This window comes from Alligator sinensis, unplaced genomic scaffold (assembly GCF_000455745.1).
Source record: "Alligator sinensis unplaced genomic scaffold, ASM45574v1 scaffold839_1, whole genome shotgun sequence".
NCBI lineage: Eukaryota > Metazoa > Chordata > Crocodylia > Alligatoridae > Alligator > Alligator sinensis.
Window position 1 is genome coordinate 338,575 of NW_005841885.1, and position 16,939 is coordinate 355,513.

A 16,939-nucleotide genomic window follows, 5' to 3' on the forward strand; every position below is an offset into this window, starting at 1 on the left:
AGGGAAAGATACTTAACATAAGAAGCCAGGTCACATACATCAGAAATGGTCTTTGCTTCTGACAGAAGCAGCTGTTTCCCCATTGCCCTCCATCTAGAGTTGGATAGAAGGATTTTTGTTTGTTTGAATTATTACCACCTTCCTTGGCAACTTCAGTTGTTTATTCTAGCTGCTAGTCTTACTGTTTGCCACATAATGGATTAATGATATACCAGGTCAAGAGTAAAGAAAGTCAGTGCAGGAATCAAGGTCTCTGAACACATCCATTTGAAGCAGCAGCTTGAGGAACAGCACTGCCCACTCAAAGACTGGTTTAGTACCTTATCAACACCAGCAGTGGAAGGGTAGGGAAGCAGCAAGGAATGGGACTGAGGCTGTAGTGTCCTGCTACCTCATGCAAAGCCCAGGGTATGTGCTGCACCACCCTTTACACTGGTAGAAAACAAGGGAAGCCAAGCTAGTAAATCAACACATTCAAAGTCCTATACAACCAGGTCCTTGGTGTTTTCAGGAGTGCCTCAGAACTAGAAAGTCTGACAGCTGAATAAAACTGCTTCCAATACAGTGCGCACAGTTAGACCTCTAGTTTCAGGTTAGGCCACTTCAGTATCAGCTTGAATCTCCACAAGGAGACACCTCCTAAAGTTTTAGGAATAAGGCTGCTTTCCCCATGGAAGTTGAAGTTTTAGGTAGACTGCTGCTGCCTTTTGTAGAAGAGTGACCATGTGTGTATTAGCTATTATGAGAAGGATGCCTGGACAACAGCTTACATTTAAGCAAGTGGTCACTTAAGAACAGGAGAGTTACCATGCCGAGTGCAGAAAAAAAAAAAAAAAAGGAATAGGTTAGTAATGAGGAAGAGTCAGAGACCGGGAGGGATTGAGTTCTGTTCTTGTTAAGTTTATTGGCATCGTGTTTGTCTCTTTACAGAAGAGCTCAGCCTACGTACTAGAATGTAGACTTCCGGAAAAAACAGGTAGAAGGTTTCTATTTAAGCAAGCTACAAAATGCAAGAACAAATACTAGGAAGAAAGGAGGAGGGGAAGGAGCTAAACTGCTGAGTTTGTCCATACCAAAAAAATTCTAGAGTAGTGGTCAGTAAGAAGAGAAGAAAGGTTCCTAGTTCAAGTCATTTGCCAAGGTATGACTACCACAAGCCAGATGGGAAGGAGCTCCTTCTACAAAAGGCAAGTCACTGGAACATCTCACCTTAGACTTTTTTGGATTTCCTGCGAGATGTTAAAAATGGATGGGGGAAGGTGAACAAACAAGATGATCATTTCACAGCCATATTTAATTTTAAATCCAATAATCCAGTGTGCATATCAATTGTTATGCAAATCAACTTTGAGAATTTAGATACAAGGAAGCCAGACAGATCTGGATTTCCCCCCCCAGATGAAGCTTTTTGGCTCTCAAGAGTCAGTAAAAACTTTTACATAATTCTCACTCCTACTGTACAGAATACTGCCTCTATCTGGACTTCATGTTGCTAGCACACCACACTTCAAGTGTCCTCCTCACTTTCTAGACAATCTGTGTTTCAGTACTTTGACATGTCATTCAAAAATTTTACACTAATTTATACATTTTTTAATTGGTTGCATATATTAACATGTACTATAAGATTTTTCCTAAAGAAGCATTACATAATACATGGATACTGTAAAAAGATCTGATTAGTTAAAAGTAACAAGCATTAACAGAGATACATACAAAACTCAACCTAGTCAGACCGAGTGCTGAGCTTGCAGTGAACTATGGGTAATCAGCCTTTCCCAGTTGCAGCCTTCACAGGGGAACACGAGACAGTTAAAAATGTATGCAAATTGTTACACAGATTACCTGTAAACAGTTTCTCTCCATTGGACACCCAGGGTTAGCTTCCATTCCAGACATAAGAATTTCCATTTCAAAACCAAGAAAAAGAAGTCTGCTACCAAGGAGTGGGGCAATGTGAATGGGTGTAGGGACATAGATGAGCTCTGTGTAGGAGGGCTGGGCTTACAGTTGCTCACAGGAGATGGGTGGGTTTTGGCAGCTGGAGGTGGGATTTTTTTAAATTTTGTTTTATTTTATACAGAAGAGGGGCTTTGTGTTTGAAGGCTTAAGTGTGATATCCGTTTGTGAAGGACTGTGCTCAACCCCTCCAGCTCCACCTCAGCAGCTGCAGCTCTCTGCAGAGGCTTTTGCTCGGTCATTCTTGTCTAGTTTGATGGGTTCGGGGAATTCATTGTAAAGCTCCACCTCGGTTTCCTAATGAACAAGGAGATGAAGAGGAACCAAGTTAGTCATCAACTACAATTCCCCCACCTTCTCCCTCCTCGCTGATTCTCATCCAAGAACAAGCCACTGAAGAGAAGTCCTGTGGAGTGCAGGCAGGTAGGTAGCCACCTACTGAAAAGCTTTCTGCTGGAAAGGGCCCATCTTGTCCCTTCGCAGAAGCTTCAAGAGAATGCGACTATTTATTTCCATGCTCTTGTCCTACCCCACCACACAAACACAGAAGTGCACTAGTTTTTACCACTAGAGGGCACCAGAACGCTCCATGTCATACCTGTTTAAGTGCATTTCGTGCAATAGTCTGGAAAGCTTGTTCCACATTAATGGCCTCCTTGGCACTGGTTTCAAAATATGGGATGTTGTTTTTACTGTAGCACCAGGCTTGTGCTCGTTTTGTGGTAACCTGCACAAGGAAAAGATAGGCATCACCAGCCCAGCTATGCATGGGGCACCCTGTGCCTGCATCAGTTTCTATGAAGGCATTTTAAACAAGACAGCCAGGAAGTCACCACCCTGTTTGGTCAGCCACAGCTGTTACTTTGAAGAGGCTGACCCTGTATCAGGCTGGCCAGGACAGCCAGTGCAGAGCATGCTGGAACCCAGTTCCAGCTATAGCTTGAAAGCTGCAGCCATGTCTCTGCACTCGCACTGATTTCCCCTTTTACCCAAGGTTTAGGCTGGTTACATCTAAAACAAATCAGGAGCCAGGCCCTTTGTCTCAAGATGACAGTTAAAAATGAAGTTACCTACCCCCACCTCCAACATTACTACCTCCTTGGTATCAACCAAGTCTTCTGTAGGCAGTCCTGTTCACTCTAGCCCTTGGTGGACACCCAGGGTCAAATAAGTACTTGACAGCCCAACACTAGAAGCTATGCATTTCCCAGACACTAGATTAGGCAAGAACTTTCAACTATTATCTGGCAAGGGCTGGTAGCCTCTAGTGAAGAAAGGAAGTTACCCTTGTATAAGCCATGTGCCTAGGAGGCTGTTCCATCCCTACTGAACTACAAAGGACCCCTGTCCCTTTACTGACTAGCAAATCCTCATCTTGCAGCCTTGTATGCAGGCTAGAACAACTGTGATGAAGTGCTGCAACAAGCCTGCATGAGCCAAGAACAAGTTTGGGATTACAGCCCCAACTGAAGAGCATCCAAGTGCCCATTCTGAAGTAATGGGCAATTCCTCAGCTACTATATTCCCACTTTGTCAGGCTTACATACGCTTCTGCTGTAGTAGTTTACAGTGGCTCTTTTCACAAGGTTCCTGGTCAAAGTGCAACACCAATTTGCCCTGGTGAACTGGGGCAACAGCAAGCCAACCCAATCAGTTACATCCCACAAGGAACTGTCACTTAGAAGCTTGCCAGCAAGGCCCTGTACTTACTTGTCTGTTTTCTAGGTCAATCTTGTTTCCCAGCACAACAAATGGAAAGTTCTCAGGGTCTCTTGGACTGGCCTGAATGAGAAACTCATCCCTCCAGCTATCTAGAGTTTTAAATGTATTGGGGGCCGTCACATCAAACACCAGCACACAGCAGTCTGCTCCTCTGTAGAAGGCAACACCCAGAGACTGAAACCGTTCTTGCCCTGCCGTATCCCATATCTGCAAGATAAAAAGGAAAATTTAGGAGATGGGCATCTGTGCAGACATGGGACAGTACCCATCCCCACTGCACAAGGCAACAAAATACAGGGAGTCTGGAGTGAGCCAATTCCACAACCTCAAGCCAGCCTCATAGAAGTAGTTAGAGAGGTTGTTACATACTTGGTAAGTGGGAGGCAAGTTAGATCATTGTACTTGACCAGCCAACCATTTCCACCCTCGTCTCAAGGGAAATATTCCTGCTCTTTACAATAGTGGACAGTCAAGTGCTTCTTAGTAGTGTTTACAGGGGGTGGGGGATGACTTTCTTCCTATTGCTAGGAGGCCATCAAAAGCCAGTGGTAGCAACCTGACCACGTTCCAAGTCTGTGCAACCCACTGGGGCCTCCTTTATGTCAATGCTTGGCTATTTCACATCCCTCCAACAATGTACATGTTAAGTAATGCTTTATAACAATTAGGCTTCAACCTGAGGTTTGTCCATCTTGGATCTCTCTGCATCCCCACCCCTTAAGAGAGTAGGAGAGGGGAAATTAATAGAACAGGACCTGCTTTTAAAGCTGATGTTGGGTATTAGTGGTCAGATGGATCCTTCCTTGGAGTATCCAAGAGCTTACTGGGATGTGGTCATGCTTCTAGCATAGGATCCAACTGCCCCCTAGCTAAACATACAGCAATTAAATTACTGTGAAGCAGAGGATCAGACATTTCCTTGAATACAGAGTGCAAGTCCTAACATGTCCCAAGGCAGCCAAGGGTTAACAAGGCATAGCTGCTCATCTTACCTGCATTGTCACTAGTCTGTCATCCACCATCACCTCCTTTGTCAGGAAGTCTGCTCCTATTGTAGCTTTGTACTGGTTACTGAATTTCTTGTTCACATACTGGTTCATAAGTGATGTCTTCCCCACCCTGTATAGATAAAGCAGCAAGACTGAGCAGGCAGTAGCCTCTGCAGACACCATTATGCCTGCTGAAGCGCATTTAAAAATTCAAGCTTAGCTCCTTTTCACTGAAGATGAATTAAGACAACAGGCCCACCTCCCCTCCACCCAGAACAACGTTGAACAATCACTGCATAGATAAACTGGTACTCCTCAACACAGGAAGGGTGCAATGCTTTAAACACTTCCAGTTAGACAGGTGAAATGCAGCAGCAGGCATCTCAACTAGCACTTCCTGCAATACCATCTTCTTCAGGATCTACAGATTAGTCTCCCCATAGCCTCCATCCATTATCTAAGTGACCTATAGCCACAACCTACATCCCTTTGTAAGAGCACAGGATACCTGTTCCTGCTGCACAGATGCTAGCTATACTGAGAACAGCTAGTTCACTGTGGAACTGTACAGCTGTCCTGTCTAGATGCATGCACTTACCCTGCGGCAAGAGAACCAGCTTGTGGACAGCAAGTCCTTAGCTAGAGTGCCCCCCTTTTTACTCCACAGTAAATTGCATCTTTAATCCAAGTCTCTTCAGACTAGGCTTAAGCTATGCTCACTGAAGGTCGCTAGCATGTACAAACAGGCAGTTTCATTAGTATGGCTGCAGTCACTAAAGTGTTTAGTGACCAGTTCATTAAGCCTTTATGAAGTAGCTCAGGAAGCAGTCTCCAGAGACAGCAGCTTGGAGGTCACATGCACTTTCCTGGCTGGCAAGTGTTCCCTGCTCAGCAGCTCGCTGGGTGCCCTGCTGTGACATCAGATTTGTTTATTAAAGTCGGAGTCAGGTTACAGGCTGCTATAAACCCAGGAACAAAGTCTGCTCATCGGTTAACGGGAGCCAGGAGTTTACAGCTTCAGTTCCAAGAAGTGCTTGTTGCTCATGTGGCATTCAGCTCCAGGCAGTAACATTTGGATGCTGACAAAGATGAAAGCCTCATTTAATATTAAGACTTCTGTTTCAGGTTTGTAACGGTGTGGTAGAGGAGTGGGCACATCCCTTCTCTAGGCTCCCCCCCTCAACTGGCAGAAACCAGATGTCCCACCACACCATGGACCACGTGCTTCTTCCAGCAAGCCATTTGGGGCATTTTTACCCCTTGGAGTTATTTCATCTAAAAGATGGGTATTTTTGCCCCAGTTCAACCAAGTTCTCCCTTGCTTAGCAAGCTGGCAATACTGCCAGAGGCATAGCAGGAAGTGTATGGAAAGATGGGAAACTACGTTCCATGCGTAAAAAGCAGCGTGGCAACCAGATGCTTTCTACAGCCCAACTACCTCCTTGGAGATTAAAACCCAATTAGACAAAAGCTTTGGCTGGGATGATATAGTTGGGGGATAGTCCTGCTTTGAGCAAGGGGTTGGACTAGAGATAGGATTGGAGAGAACTCCAGGAGGCCATTTCAGAGAATCATAGAAAATAACACTTCCCAGTTTTGCTCTGCTCCCAGCTAAACTGAAGCAGATTGTTACCTTGCGTAGCTCCACTTACCCAGAGTCTCCAAGGATGATGACTTTCAGTAACACTTTCTTCCTAGAGGTCATGTTTCAAACTGGAAGAGAAAGAAATGAATCCTGTCAAGTCAGATGAGGAACTGCCTATTGCACAAAGAAGGCTACAAGTCAACTGCTCCGTCAGAACCGAGACAGGTTCCAGGTCTTATGCAACTCCAAATTCTGCTCTGCAGCATTCCTGAGAAGTTCTACAATCTGCCTGCATTAGAGGCTGGTACATGTCAGCAACTGCAGCTAGTTTATCTTTTGTGGACCTATACCCTAAACTGCACTATAACCTGGTGGTATCAGCACATTGTCACTAAAGATAGAGTTAGGATCCTAATAAAGAGACAGTATCAGTTTACAGGCATTTGGGGTGTCCTGAAAGAGGTGCATCTGGTACATCTTCTTGCTTCCAAGGTCTAATCTGAAGCCAAAAGGCACACAAGTGCACCGTTCCTGGAATAGTTACTGCTTCCATGATCAGTGTTAGAACTGAATGCGTTTAACAGGAAAACAAGAATTGTTAGTATATGGCAAGTAACTAGTTTTCTTAACCTTTGATCTATAATCCAGTAGGACAACTTCATCCTCACTAGAAGAGTGAATGTGCACAGGGTAGGAAGGGAGCACTAGACAATCTAAATACAGTCTGTTGGAGCTGGGAGCACATTTCCACCCCCCCCCCAAGACTACTGAGTTTCTCTGCAGAGGTGTCCACACCAAAGGAAGACCAGTGTGATCAAAGGCTGAATCCTTGCTTTGGAGGAAAGCTTATTTCACTATTTCTACAGATTTTAGCCACAACTAAGGCCTTGCAAATCAGTTCTGTTGCAACTCCAAGTACCTCTGCATGGAATGGAAAAAAAAAAAAAAAAAAAAAAAAGAAAAAAGTGAACAAAAATGCAGAGGACATCTTGCTCTGACAGTGTCCTATTATTCTATGTAGTTTTAAAGCCATCTCGCACCACACTGGCAGCCTCAAGTACCAGGTTGACAAGTGCAGACTAAACTGAGAATTAAAGAACAAACTGAATGGTTGGAGGGCAGCTCAGAAAGACCCATCAGCAGATTCAGTCTGCAGCTGCATCAACCATCATCTTTCTTCACAGGTTCCAGTAGTGCAACCAAACTTAAAGCAGTGTTGGTACTAAGGACTGCTGAGCAGTAGCTGTTGCTCAGTCCTTGCTTCCAGAAGGGAGTAAAAAAAAAAAAAAAAAGACACTAGTCAAACGTGCTCAGCCTGAAGTTGTAAGGAAGAGGAATGTTACAAGCCCTGCTGCAAGGTATTTAGTTTTTTAGTTTCATCTAGATAATCAAGGTTCAGTCAGCTTGTAGCCTGATATTTTGAAGTTTTATTTTCCTAGGAAGTTGACTGCAGCAGTAGTTTAGTCACAAACACTATGCAGGGCTGTTCAGTCCAGCAAGACTTCTCAGAAACCAGGAGTTGAGACTGTAATACTTGATGAATCCACACCACGCCCCCCTCCCCAAAAGAAGTTTGTTTGGCTCATCTACCCTGCCACACGCCATTCCATGCTTCCCTTTGCTAAAACAGGGTAGCAGTAATAGCTTGAAGTAACTGAGCATAAGACTAAGAGTCCCTAGATACACATGCGATAAGCAATGTGAACACATGGATGCTTTCTGAACAAGGAGTCCCATGTCCATTCCCATTTGAGCAATTAGCCCAGGAGACATGAGGGGGTGTACAGATGCATGGCAGGCTAGAGGTGACATGAATAATAGATAAGGTGCAAGACTCATCTGGCAGAGAAGCTGTAGATTGCCAACAGCAATCAGTTTCCTGCTGCAGTCTTCCATGCACTATTTAGAGGGACTGAGGAGCTTTGCAAGAGCCTTGATCTTACTAGATTTAACATGAACTACAGAAATACTGGAATCTCAGGCACTGATCTCAACTAAAGGAGGAGATCCACAAAAGTGTTAATCAAGAAATAAGCAGGAACTCACAACTTGAATGTTTCAGGGTTTGAGGGCATCACTGGGTGAAGCAAGGCAGGAAAAAGCTTTTAGAAATTCCAGTTTAACTAGAACTGGACTCACAGTTGGGTGCAGCTGTCCAATCCTGTAGAGCAATGGTTCCCAACCTTCTCTACACCAGTGATCAGCATAGGGTGCAGAGCCAGCTGCCCCCTACCTCCAACCCCGTACATGACCATGGCCAGCAGAAGCCACCCACCCGGGCGGACAGACAGGGGTCCACGCCATGACCCAGCAGCCAGCCTTTCACAGCCCAGTACTGGGCCACAGCCTAGTGGTTGGATACCTCTGCTGCAGAGGACCTTGAGCCAGAGCAAGACAAGGGGGTGGCTTTTATCTGCCTGCACCAGCAATTCCAAGATCTCCCTTCTTCCACAGCTTGTTACTATCAGACTACTAGTCAACTCCTTTTGTTCTGCCAAAGGGGAAGCTCAACTCTGAGTATGTTATTCCTTAACCCCTTGGACCATTTTGGAACATCAAGTCAGGAAGGATTCACCCAAATCCATCATATACCCTATGGCTGAGGACTACAGTTTCATCTCTGCCAAGATGAGATAGTAGATGCTGCCAGAGCAGTCAGACAGGAGATATTTTTATGCTAGGGTATCAACGGAAGAATTTTCTCCAGTTAAAGTGTTACCTTGCAGAGAGGAGTTAAGGCCAGTTTGCACCTCAGTCACCCTAGATGATGCTTTGGAGCAAGTCAGGGTAGAAGAGGCAAGCAGTCTGTGCTGGCTAGTAGCCATGGACAGTGTTGCTTCATTTCAGGGCACCAAAAAACAAAAAACAGTTGTATTGCAATGCATTTGAGATACTGCTCAGGTAAGCTCATGTGGCGAGTGGCATTTTACTAAACCATCAAAAAACCTTCACAGAACTGTTCTGTTGTACCATTACAATAAAGGAATAATTGTTATATGCCTGCAACCAAGCAGTTTCCCTTCATGCCATCTAAACAGCTGGACACCTCCAGCTAAGAGTTTTTATACTTTAGCTTCTACTAGAGCTAGGAGAATCCCAACCCTTTTTGTTCCAGAGACAATAAATTAAGAGGATGAAAGCACTTTAGCGTACTAGGAGCATCTCCCTAGGCTAGACAGTGTCATGTGTGTCTAAAGCCCTCTTCACTGGTTAAAATCTGGTCCTTGAGCCTTTTGATCTTGCTGGACTTCAGAATTCAGGCAAGCTAAAGTAGGACTCAAAATTATAGGCCCAAGACGCACTCAAGAGCCAGTCAACATTAGGCCATTTCTGAATAGCTCTGAAGCTCTAATCTTGCCTAGCTTGTTTCCTTACTCTTCCCATCTGTCTGTCCTTTGTCTTGTGTTTAGATATGCTCCCTGGGGTGGGAAATCTATTTGTTTTACATCTAGCACAATGGGTCTTGGCCATTTGAACTTTTGAAGGGCCCAAGTCTTGCATAAACCAGTTCAGGAGTGGCCACAGGCTTTTATACTGCTTAAAACAGTGATTCTCAACCTTTTTAGTTGGAGGCATCCTTTGAATGGGGAAAGAGCTGGCATTTTATTTTTGCCTACAGAAAAATACAGCAATTCTTCTGTTGCAAAGAATGCAAGTATTCAGACTTCTTGTGAATTACAAGCTTAACAGTGTGGCACCTGCAACACCCTTGCAGGATCTCAAGGCACCCCAAGGTGCTGCACCACCGTGGCTCAGAATCAGGGGCTTAAAGTCACTAGAGCTTTAAGCAAAGCCTTCAAGAGCAGCAGAACAAGCCTGAGTGGTTATTGGTCCCATAAAGCCCATCACCATTTTAATTCCTCTTCAGTAGTCAGTTAAGCTTGCCTTTTGGAATCTCCTGAATTTAGCAGTAGCCTGCATGCTTGCTTCTTTAGTTCTGCTGTATTTAAAATGCAGAGTTTCAGCTCAGCTGCTACATGAGAGCATCTTAAAGCCAAGTCTAACCCACAAGCAGGTGGTTTTCCCTTTCTTCTACCCACTAGAGGGCTCTGGGGAGTTACTGCTTGAACAGTCCTCATGGGTTTGTTAATACTGAGCCAGCACTTCAGCTCTGAATATTGCTCAAGGCTAAAAGTCTGTCCCACTACCTCCACTCAGGGCCACACAAGCTCACTTGTACAGTGCCATGCAGCCAGCTTGAGCAGAGTGGGACTAGGTACTGATTTAACCATCTGGCAAAGAGTAGGAAGACAGATATGCTGGATGGATTCATCCACTTGGCACTAGAGTAGTTTTGTGGGATCAAGAGCGAGACTGAGGCCTGATCTTCAGGAGAAAAGCACTCGGAGCACTAGTTCCATTTTATTTCTCATGGACCTGCCCTCATGTCCACACCTGACATTTGGAGGAAGCTTATGCAATTTGAGATGCCCCTTGTAGCATAGGGAAGGGTGCATAAAGCTTCAAGGTGAGAAAGTAAAAGCATAACAGATGGGCAGCAGGAAAAAGCTCTCTGCATTTCCAATCCTTCACACAAGGAGCTTGAACAGCTTCATTTTATTCAAAAGTAACTGGAATTGAAGGTCTGATACAGTCACTTCAGTACCCTTAAAGTCCAGTGCTAGTCTCAATTAGCATAGTCTCAAAGAGACTCAATGCGTGCCACTTTGACAGCACAGACATTTAAAGTCATGTCCACTTCAGAGCCAAATTTGGTGCAAGGTGCCAAGTCAGAATAGGCAAGGGTTTGATTCTTCTGTGAGCAGAGACGCTTTGGCTTATAGTGTAAGAAACCACACTCCAGCGGAGGGCAAGTTCCACATTGTTACCAGGTCCATGATCCTGTTCCTTTCTAGGAAAGCTGCTCCAGCCTGGTGCAGAGGGAATGACATGAGGTGGCAGTTAAAGGTCTCATGGCTAGGAAGGCCGCCATGCAGATAATTATAGAGCAGATGTCGAAGTTCTGGCCGACCCTTAAGTTGGATTGCTTCAGAGAAAAATAGAACCTCAAATTCAAAAAGTGCACCTCAAGTTCCAACTTAGAGAAACAAGCCAGAGTGGATAACTAAGCGTTACTGATGCATGTGCAAAGGCAAAAACTTATTTGACCCAGGGTTTGTTTTTACTGAGCTGAGAAACATTTCATATTGAACAAGTCATGTTCCCTTTTTTCCTGCAAGTCGTAGGGACTGCTTTGAGGGACAGAGTTAAGCATGCATCCATTTTCAGAGGTAGTACTCTTCTCTATTTAAGTCTGAAGAGCAGCATTCCAAATGGAAGCTGCCACATTTATACTATGGCTTTATATATGGCTAGGTCATCCCAAGTTACAGAACAGGGCTGAATTCACCTAGTTCTAGAGCTTTTATAGACAGTTTCTATTGGCTTAAAAGCACTGCTGCTTTCATTTCAAAGCAGATGAGGACAGCATGAAAATGCTGAAGTGTTCTCATTCTACAGAGGACTGATCATCTGTGTCAGCAGAAGGCCTGTGCTCCATTTACCATTAGTAATAGTCTTCTTGCCCAGATGGGTTACACCACACTTGCACTGCAACTTGCACACTGTGGTAAGTGGAGTTGTCCTCTGGTACAGCAGTCACCTTCCTCTCCCATTCCTTGTGCACCTCAGTACTTGTGGAAGCCGAAAGCATTGGGAGGCCAAGGCGCACACTGGTGGGTGGGTGGGTAGGGAAGCTTAAAGGTCCTGGAAACCACCTTTCCCAGCACCTGAGCAGGTAGGCAGGCCAGCCCTGTTAAGGAGCTTAAAAAAATTCCACTTAAAACTGATCTACACTCTAGGCTTATGTAGAAGAGCTCAGCAGTTGCCATCATCCAAAAAGGTCAAGCCTCCCTGATTTGTCAAAAAAACCCAAACAAACAAAAAACCCCACACACACTAGTCTAAAAAAAAAAAACAAACCACAAACAACATTCTGCCATTTCCCTTTGTGCGCACATGACACCGATTCAGGCTGGTCCTCATCTCATTCCAAGTCAGACAGTCCAGATTTCTCTAGGAGGTTCAGAGACCTTTACTAGATGTTGTCGTTTAGGGCCCTTTTGCCATGTAGCTTCTATACTGTACCTTCACTAGCTTGAAGTAACTGGGTCCCCGAGAGACTTTCCTTAAGAGGAAAAATTTGCAGACAGAAGAGTCCTTCTCATGCGACACCCTGGGGGGAGGGGGAAGGACACCCCACACTTTCTACATTAGCTGTTATTACTTTAGGGAAGGGGAAAAAAAAAGTCAAGTTGTTGTGGCTAGTCTTCTGAAGCCATCAGCTTAGTGCTCAGCAGTAGCTGAAAGGCAGACTGGATGTTAGGAATTAAATCACAAAAACATAAGTGTCATGTCACTGTATAAGTCCCTGGGACTAAGCCTCAGCTGGTAGGTGCAGTTTTGGCCCTTACCTCAAGAGAAAGGTAAGGGGGGGGGGGGGGGGACCAAGCGGGGGGGGGGGTGGAGAAAAAAAAAAAAAAAAAAAAAAAAAAAAAAAAAGTATGGTGATGATCAGGGCTATGGAGAGGCTTCTGTTTGAGGTAAGACTAGTTAGGGTAGGACTTTTTAGCTTGGAAAGGAAAAAAAAAAAAAAGAAGCAACAGGATCCATGACATCATAGCTGCTATGGTCAGTCTCTATTTACTCACAGAACTTACAGACTTGAGGAACTCACTGCAACAAGATGGAGACCAACAACTGTATGGTGATGATCAGGGCTATGGAGAGGCTTCTGTTTGAGGTAAGACTAGTTAGGGTAGGACTTTTTAGCTTGGAAAGGAAAAAAAAAAAAAAGAAGCAACAGGATCCATGACATCATAGCTGCTATGGTCAGTCTCTATTTACTCACAGAACTTACAGACTTGAGGAACTCACTGCAACAAGATGGAGACCAACAACTGAAGCCTTTTCAGAAGATTAGACACATTCATGCAGGATAGATCCAGTGGGTAATAAACATGCTAATTAGGGAAGCAGCCTCCAAATTAGACTTCCTAAGCCTCTGAATGGTAGGAGCTGTAAGGAAGGAGAGGGGAGGACATAGATCAGTTTGTGTAGGCCTTGCATAAAATTCCCTTTTCCCTTGCCTTTCCTGTACCACTGTGGGATACAAGATACCACAGTGGTCAAGCGTATTATGGACCCTTTATGTTCTTACTTAATTCTCCGTCCTTCACCTACTGCAGCATCAGAACCTCAGTCTTGATAGGAGGATGCTGGTTTCATGTGATAGTTACATGCCCTATAACTAACACTGTGGCGCTACCTCGCTAGGGTTGGAAAATGATGTACATTGGAGATCAATTCCCAAAGGCCAGAGATGAAGTTTTACATGAGATGCAGAGCCTAACCCGAGAGGCCTTTCTCCTTACCCTGGTCTTTCATAAAGACTTATTTATTTGAGGGACCAACAGATAGGAAGCGTCCAACTGTTTTAACAGCAGCTGTTGCTTCTTTTACCTTGCTTTTATAAAGACTGCTTACACAGAAATATGAAGACCCCCCCCCACCCCTTTTAAGTTCATTGTCAGAAATAAGAGAGCTATACAAATGCAGGTCACTTTATTCTTAATATATTCTAGGGACACTTTAGACCATAAAAAGTCTGTTGCTGGAACATTGCATTTCTGGAGTTTGATTACTCGAGAGCACAGCTTCCTCAAGCCTGGTCTACTAGTGTGTCAGTCACATGCAAAGGAAGACTGACTGTTCTACCAGCAGAAAGTCTTTTGTGCCAACGAGGACATCATGACAGGAGAAGCTCTACTGGCCAACTCCTCTATCTCACATAGGTTTTAGAAATTCTCTTCTTCAACTCACTGCAACATGTGACATTTTAATAGACTAGAAAAAGCCTGCTAGAAATCATGTCATCCTTACTAAACAAATAAATAATAATTAAAAAAGTCAAATCTGTGGCAGAGTTCCTGGATTTTTTTTATTTTATTTTTTTGAGAAAACATGAGCATACAGTTTTTCATTTGTACAAGAAAAGCCTTCAAGCAGCTTCCTGCAAGGCTTTTAGAGAACAGGCCTAGCAGGAAGCTGTACTAGTTTCCCCAAAACCTGACTTTCCAGGCTTTCTAGGACCAGAGGCAAGATATCTTGCACCACTGAAGACTTTAACTACTCGACTAATTAAACAGAGGAAATAAAAAATAAAAAAAAAAAAAAGGTCAGTTGTGGTCATGTGTTGATTTGCATATAAAAAAAACAAACAAACCTAGAGCTGGCAACTCTGCACAGGGCCTCTTAGCAAGGGATTCGTCAGGCTTTGTTCCAAGGAGTCAATCCAGTGCTGCCTTGGAGTGCACTGCTTGCTCCAATAAACCCTTCTCAGAAGGGATCTAAAAGGATCCTGCCGCTCACCAGAGTGCCTTCCTTTCTGCTGCCTGAACTAGTGGAAGAGGAATTAGGGGCAGGCTGCTCTGAATACAAGCTCCTCCCAGCATTCATAACTTGGGTTTCCCCCTCCCAGAAACATAAATAAGCAGGTCTTGCTTTCAAACTATCCCCAAAGGACAGCTTTGGACTCTTAAAAGCTGTTTCCACTAGGAAGCTGACTAGGTAGACCCAGGGAACAGACTTGCATACTTTTGAAAGTTTTGGTCATTTTACAGTCATCTTTGATTCGACCCTGGAAAAAGTTAACCCAGATGAGGCTTGCAGAAGCTGCCTATGAAGCTGTGACCATCAACTCATGCATGCTACAGAAGGGCATGAGGTCACTAAGTAAAATCCAAAGTGAAATGAGAAGAGTCTATCCAACAGGGGTCAGGAACTTGTTTGGGCAGAGTACCAGAAAACATCTTCAACTTGGACTTGCAAAATGTAGCTGTGCCAGAGGCCAATGGCAGGAGAGCCAAGAGAGGCCCAATCCTTGTTGTGGTAGGACAGCTCCAGCACCTTTCAAGGTATGTGCGCCAAGCAAAATGACTTTCCATGCCATGCTCTGGGACACGTTGGGGGTCATCTACCCAGGCTACACAACATCTGAGTCTAGACTGCAACTATAAAGACCCATTGTGGTGTTCCTTGATGGGTGCAATCATAAGATTTTCATATATTCTCCCCAGGTACAAGAGGAGCTGTTCCTACCTGGATGTGGAGAAGCAGGTTTAACCAATCCCTAGGAAGTGTTAAATGAAGTATCTGGAAGCTCTCACTTAGGATCAAATAGGTGAATGCAAAGACAGGCATGGGGGATTCCCACAGGAACCTGACTATTCACATCTGAGGATTCCCAGTTCCTGAGGGCTGTTCCCATAGCCCCGAGAAAAGTTGCTTGCACAGCAGCGGTTAAGTTCTCTCCTGGGAGAGCTTCTGCCGGTCTAAGATTTTCCATGAGCCTTGAATAAGCAGCACAGCATTAGGACTGCAATGTAGCCCAGTCATTCTGTTCCTGCTCAAAGCAACCCTTCACCGCTATGCAGGAGCTTCACTGAAGAACAGGTAAAAATGGAGGCAGTGGAGCAGGGTCAAATTACAAGAGCTAGGAAGCCCAGATTGAGCTAGCAGTGTTTCTTCTCTAGGAAGCATGTGGTAGCCTCAGGCACTGCATCTGCTTGTGAGCAGCAGATGGAAGTTGGCCCCAGAGGGACTGGCAGCAACATGACCCTGAGTAGATTCATTGAGGTAGGGTTGGAAGGGACCTTGTAGATCATCAAATCTGACCCCTGCCCTGGGCAGGAGAGAAAACTGGGCTCAAAATGACCCCAGCCAGGTAGACATCAAGCCTCCTCTTAAAAGACCCCCAGGGTAGGAGCCATCACCACTTCCCTTGGAAGTTAGTTCCAGATCTTAGCTGCCCTGACTGAAGTAGTGCCTTCGGATGTCTAATCCAAGCCTACTCTAACAGTTTGTTGCCATTATTCCTTGTTACCGGGGGGAAGGAAAGGGATTCGGGGCTCTTGAGGCAACTCTCGGAGACCATAAAAGCTAAAGAGGCGGTAGTCATGGGGGACCTAAAACTACCCGGACATCTGCTGGGAGTCACAGACAGCAAAGTCCCACCGCTCACGCAGGTTTCTAACCTGTGTACAGGACCTCCACCTGACACAGGAGGTACACGGTCCCACTGGGGGAATGCCATACTGGATCTGGTATTGGCAACGGGGGATGACATGGTAGGGGACCTACAGATCAGTAGCCATCTGGGGGACAGTGATCACCTAATGATAGAATTCACCATAAGACGTCAAGTGGGTAAGGTAACTAGTAGGGTAAAAGTGCTAGACTTTAGGAAAGCTGATTTCAATGAACTCAGGCAATTAGTCAAGGACGCACTACAGAGTAGGAGTTCTGAAGTGATGGGAGCCCAAAAAGGGTGGCTGTGCCTTAAAGAAATGATCCTTCGGGCACAAAGCAAAGTGATCCCCGAGCGAGGCAAAAGGGGGAAAGGGGCCAGGAGGCTTCCCTGGCTGACCAGAGAAATCCAGGGCAGCCTAAGGGACGAAAGGGGAGCACATAAAAAGTGGAAACAGGGAGAGATCACCAAAGATGAATACCCCTCCTCTGCTCATGCTTGTAGGGAGGCAGTTAGACGGGCCAAAGCTGCCATGGAGCTGAGGATGGCAACCCAAGTAAAAGACAACAAGAAATTGGTTTTTAGATATATTGGGAGTAAAAGGAAGGCCCAGGGAGGAATAGGACCCCTGCTAAATGGGCAGAAACAACTGGTGAC

The 16,939-nt window shown here is 45.0% G+C and overlaps 1 protein-coding gene across 2 annotated transcripts in view; it reads right to left on the reverse strand.

Moving 5' to 3' along the window:
- Nucleotides 1-879: 879 nt before the first annotated feature.
- The window catches only part of RAB7A (RAB7A, member RAS oncogene family), a 30,385-nt gene continuing 14,325 nt past the window's right edge, over nucleotides 880-16,939 (reverse strand). The window contains exons 1-6 of one of the 2 annotated variants that reach the window (XM_025196812.1): nucleotides 13,115-13,252; nucleotides 6,323-6,383; nucleotides 4,674-4,800; nucleotides 3,670-3,888; nucleotides 2,558-2,686; nucleotides 880-2,256 (exon numbers count right to left, since the gene is read on the reverse strand). In XM_025196812.1, coding sequence (XP_025052597.1) covers nucleotides 2,161-2,256; nucleotides 2,558-2,686; nucleotides 3,670-3,888; nucleotides 4,674-4,800; nucleotides 6,323-6,375 — 624 coding nt within the window. In that variant the 5' untranslated portion in view covers nucleotides 6,376-6,383; nucleotides 13,115-13,252 and the 3' untranslated portion in view covers nucleotides 880-2,160. Of the gene's footprint in view, nucleotides 2,257-2,557; nucleotides 2,687-3,669; nucleotides 3,889-4,673; nucleotides 4,801-6,322; nucleotides 6,384-13,114; nucleotides 13,253-16,939 lie in introns of those variants that run through there. The other variant, XM_006017765.3, reaches the window with a different exon arrangement.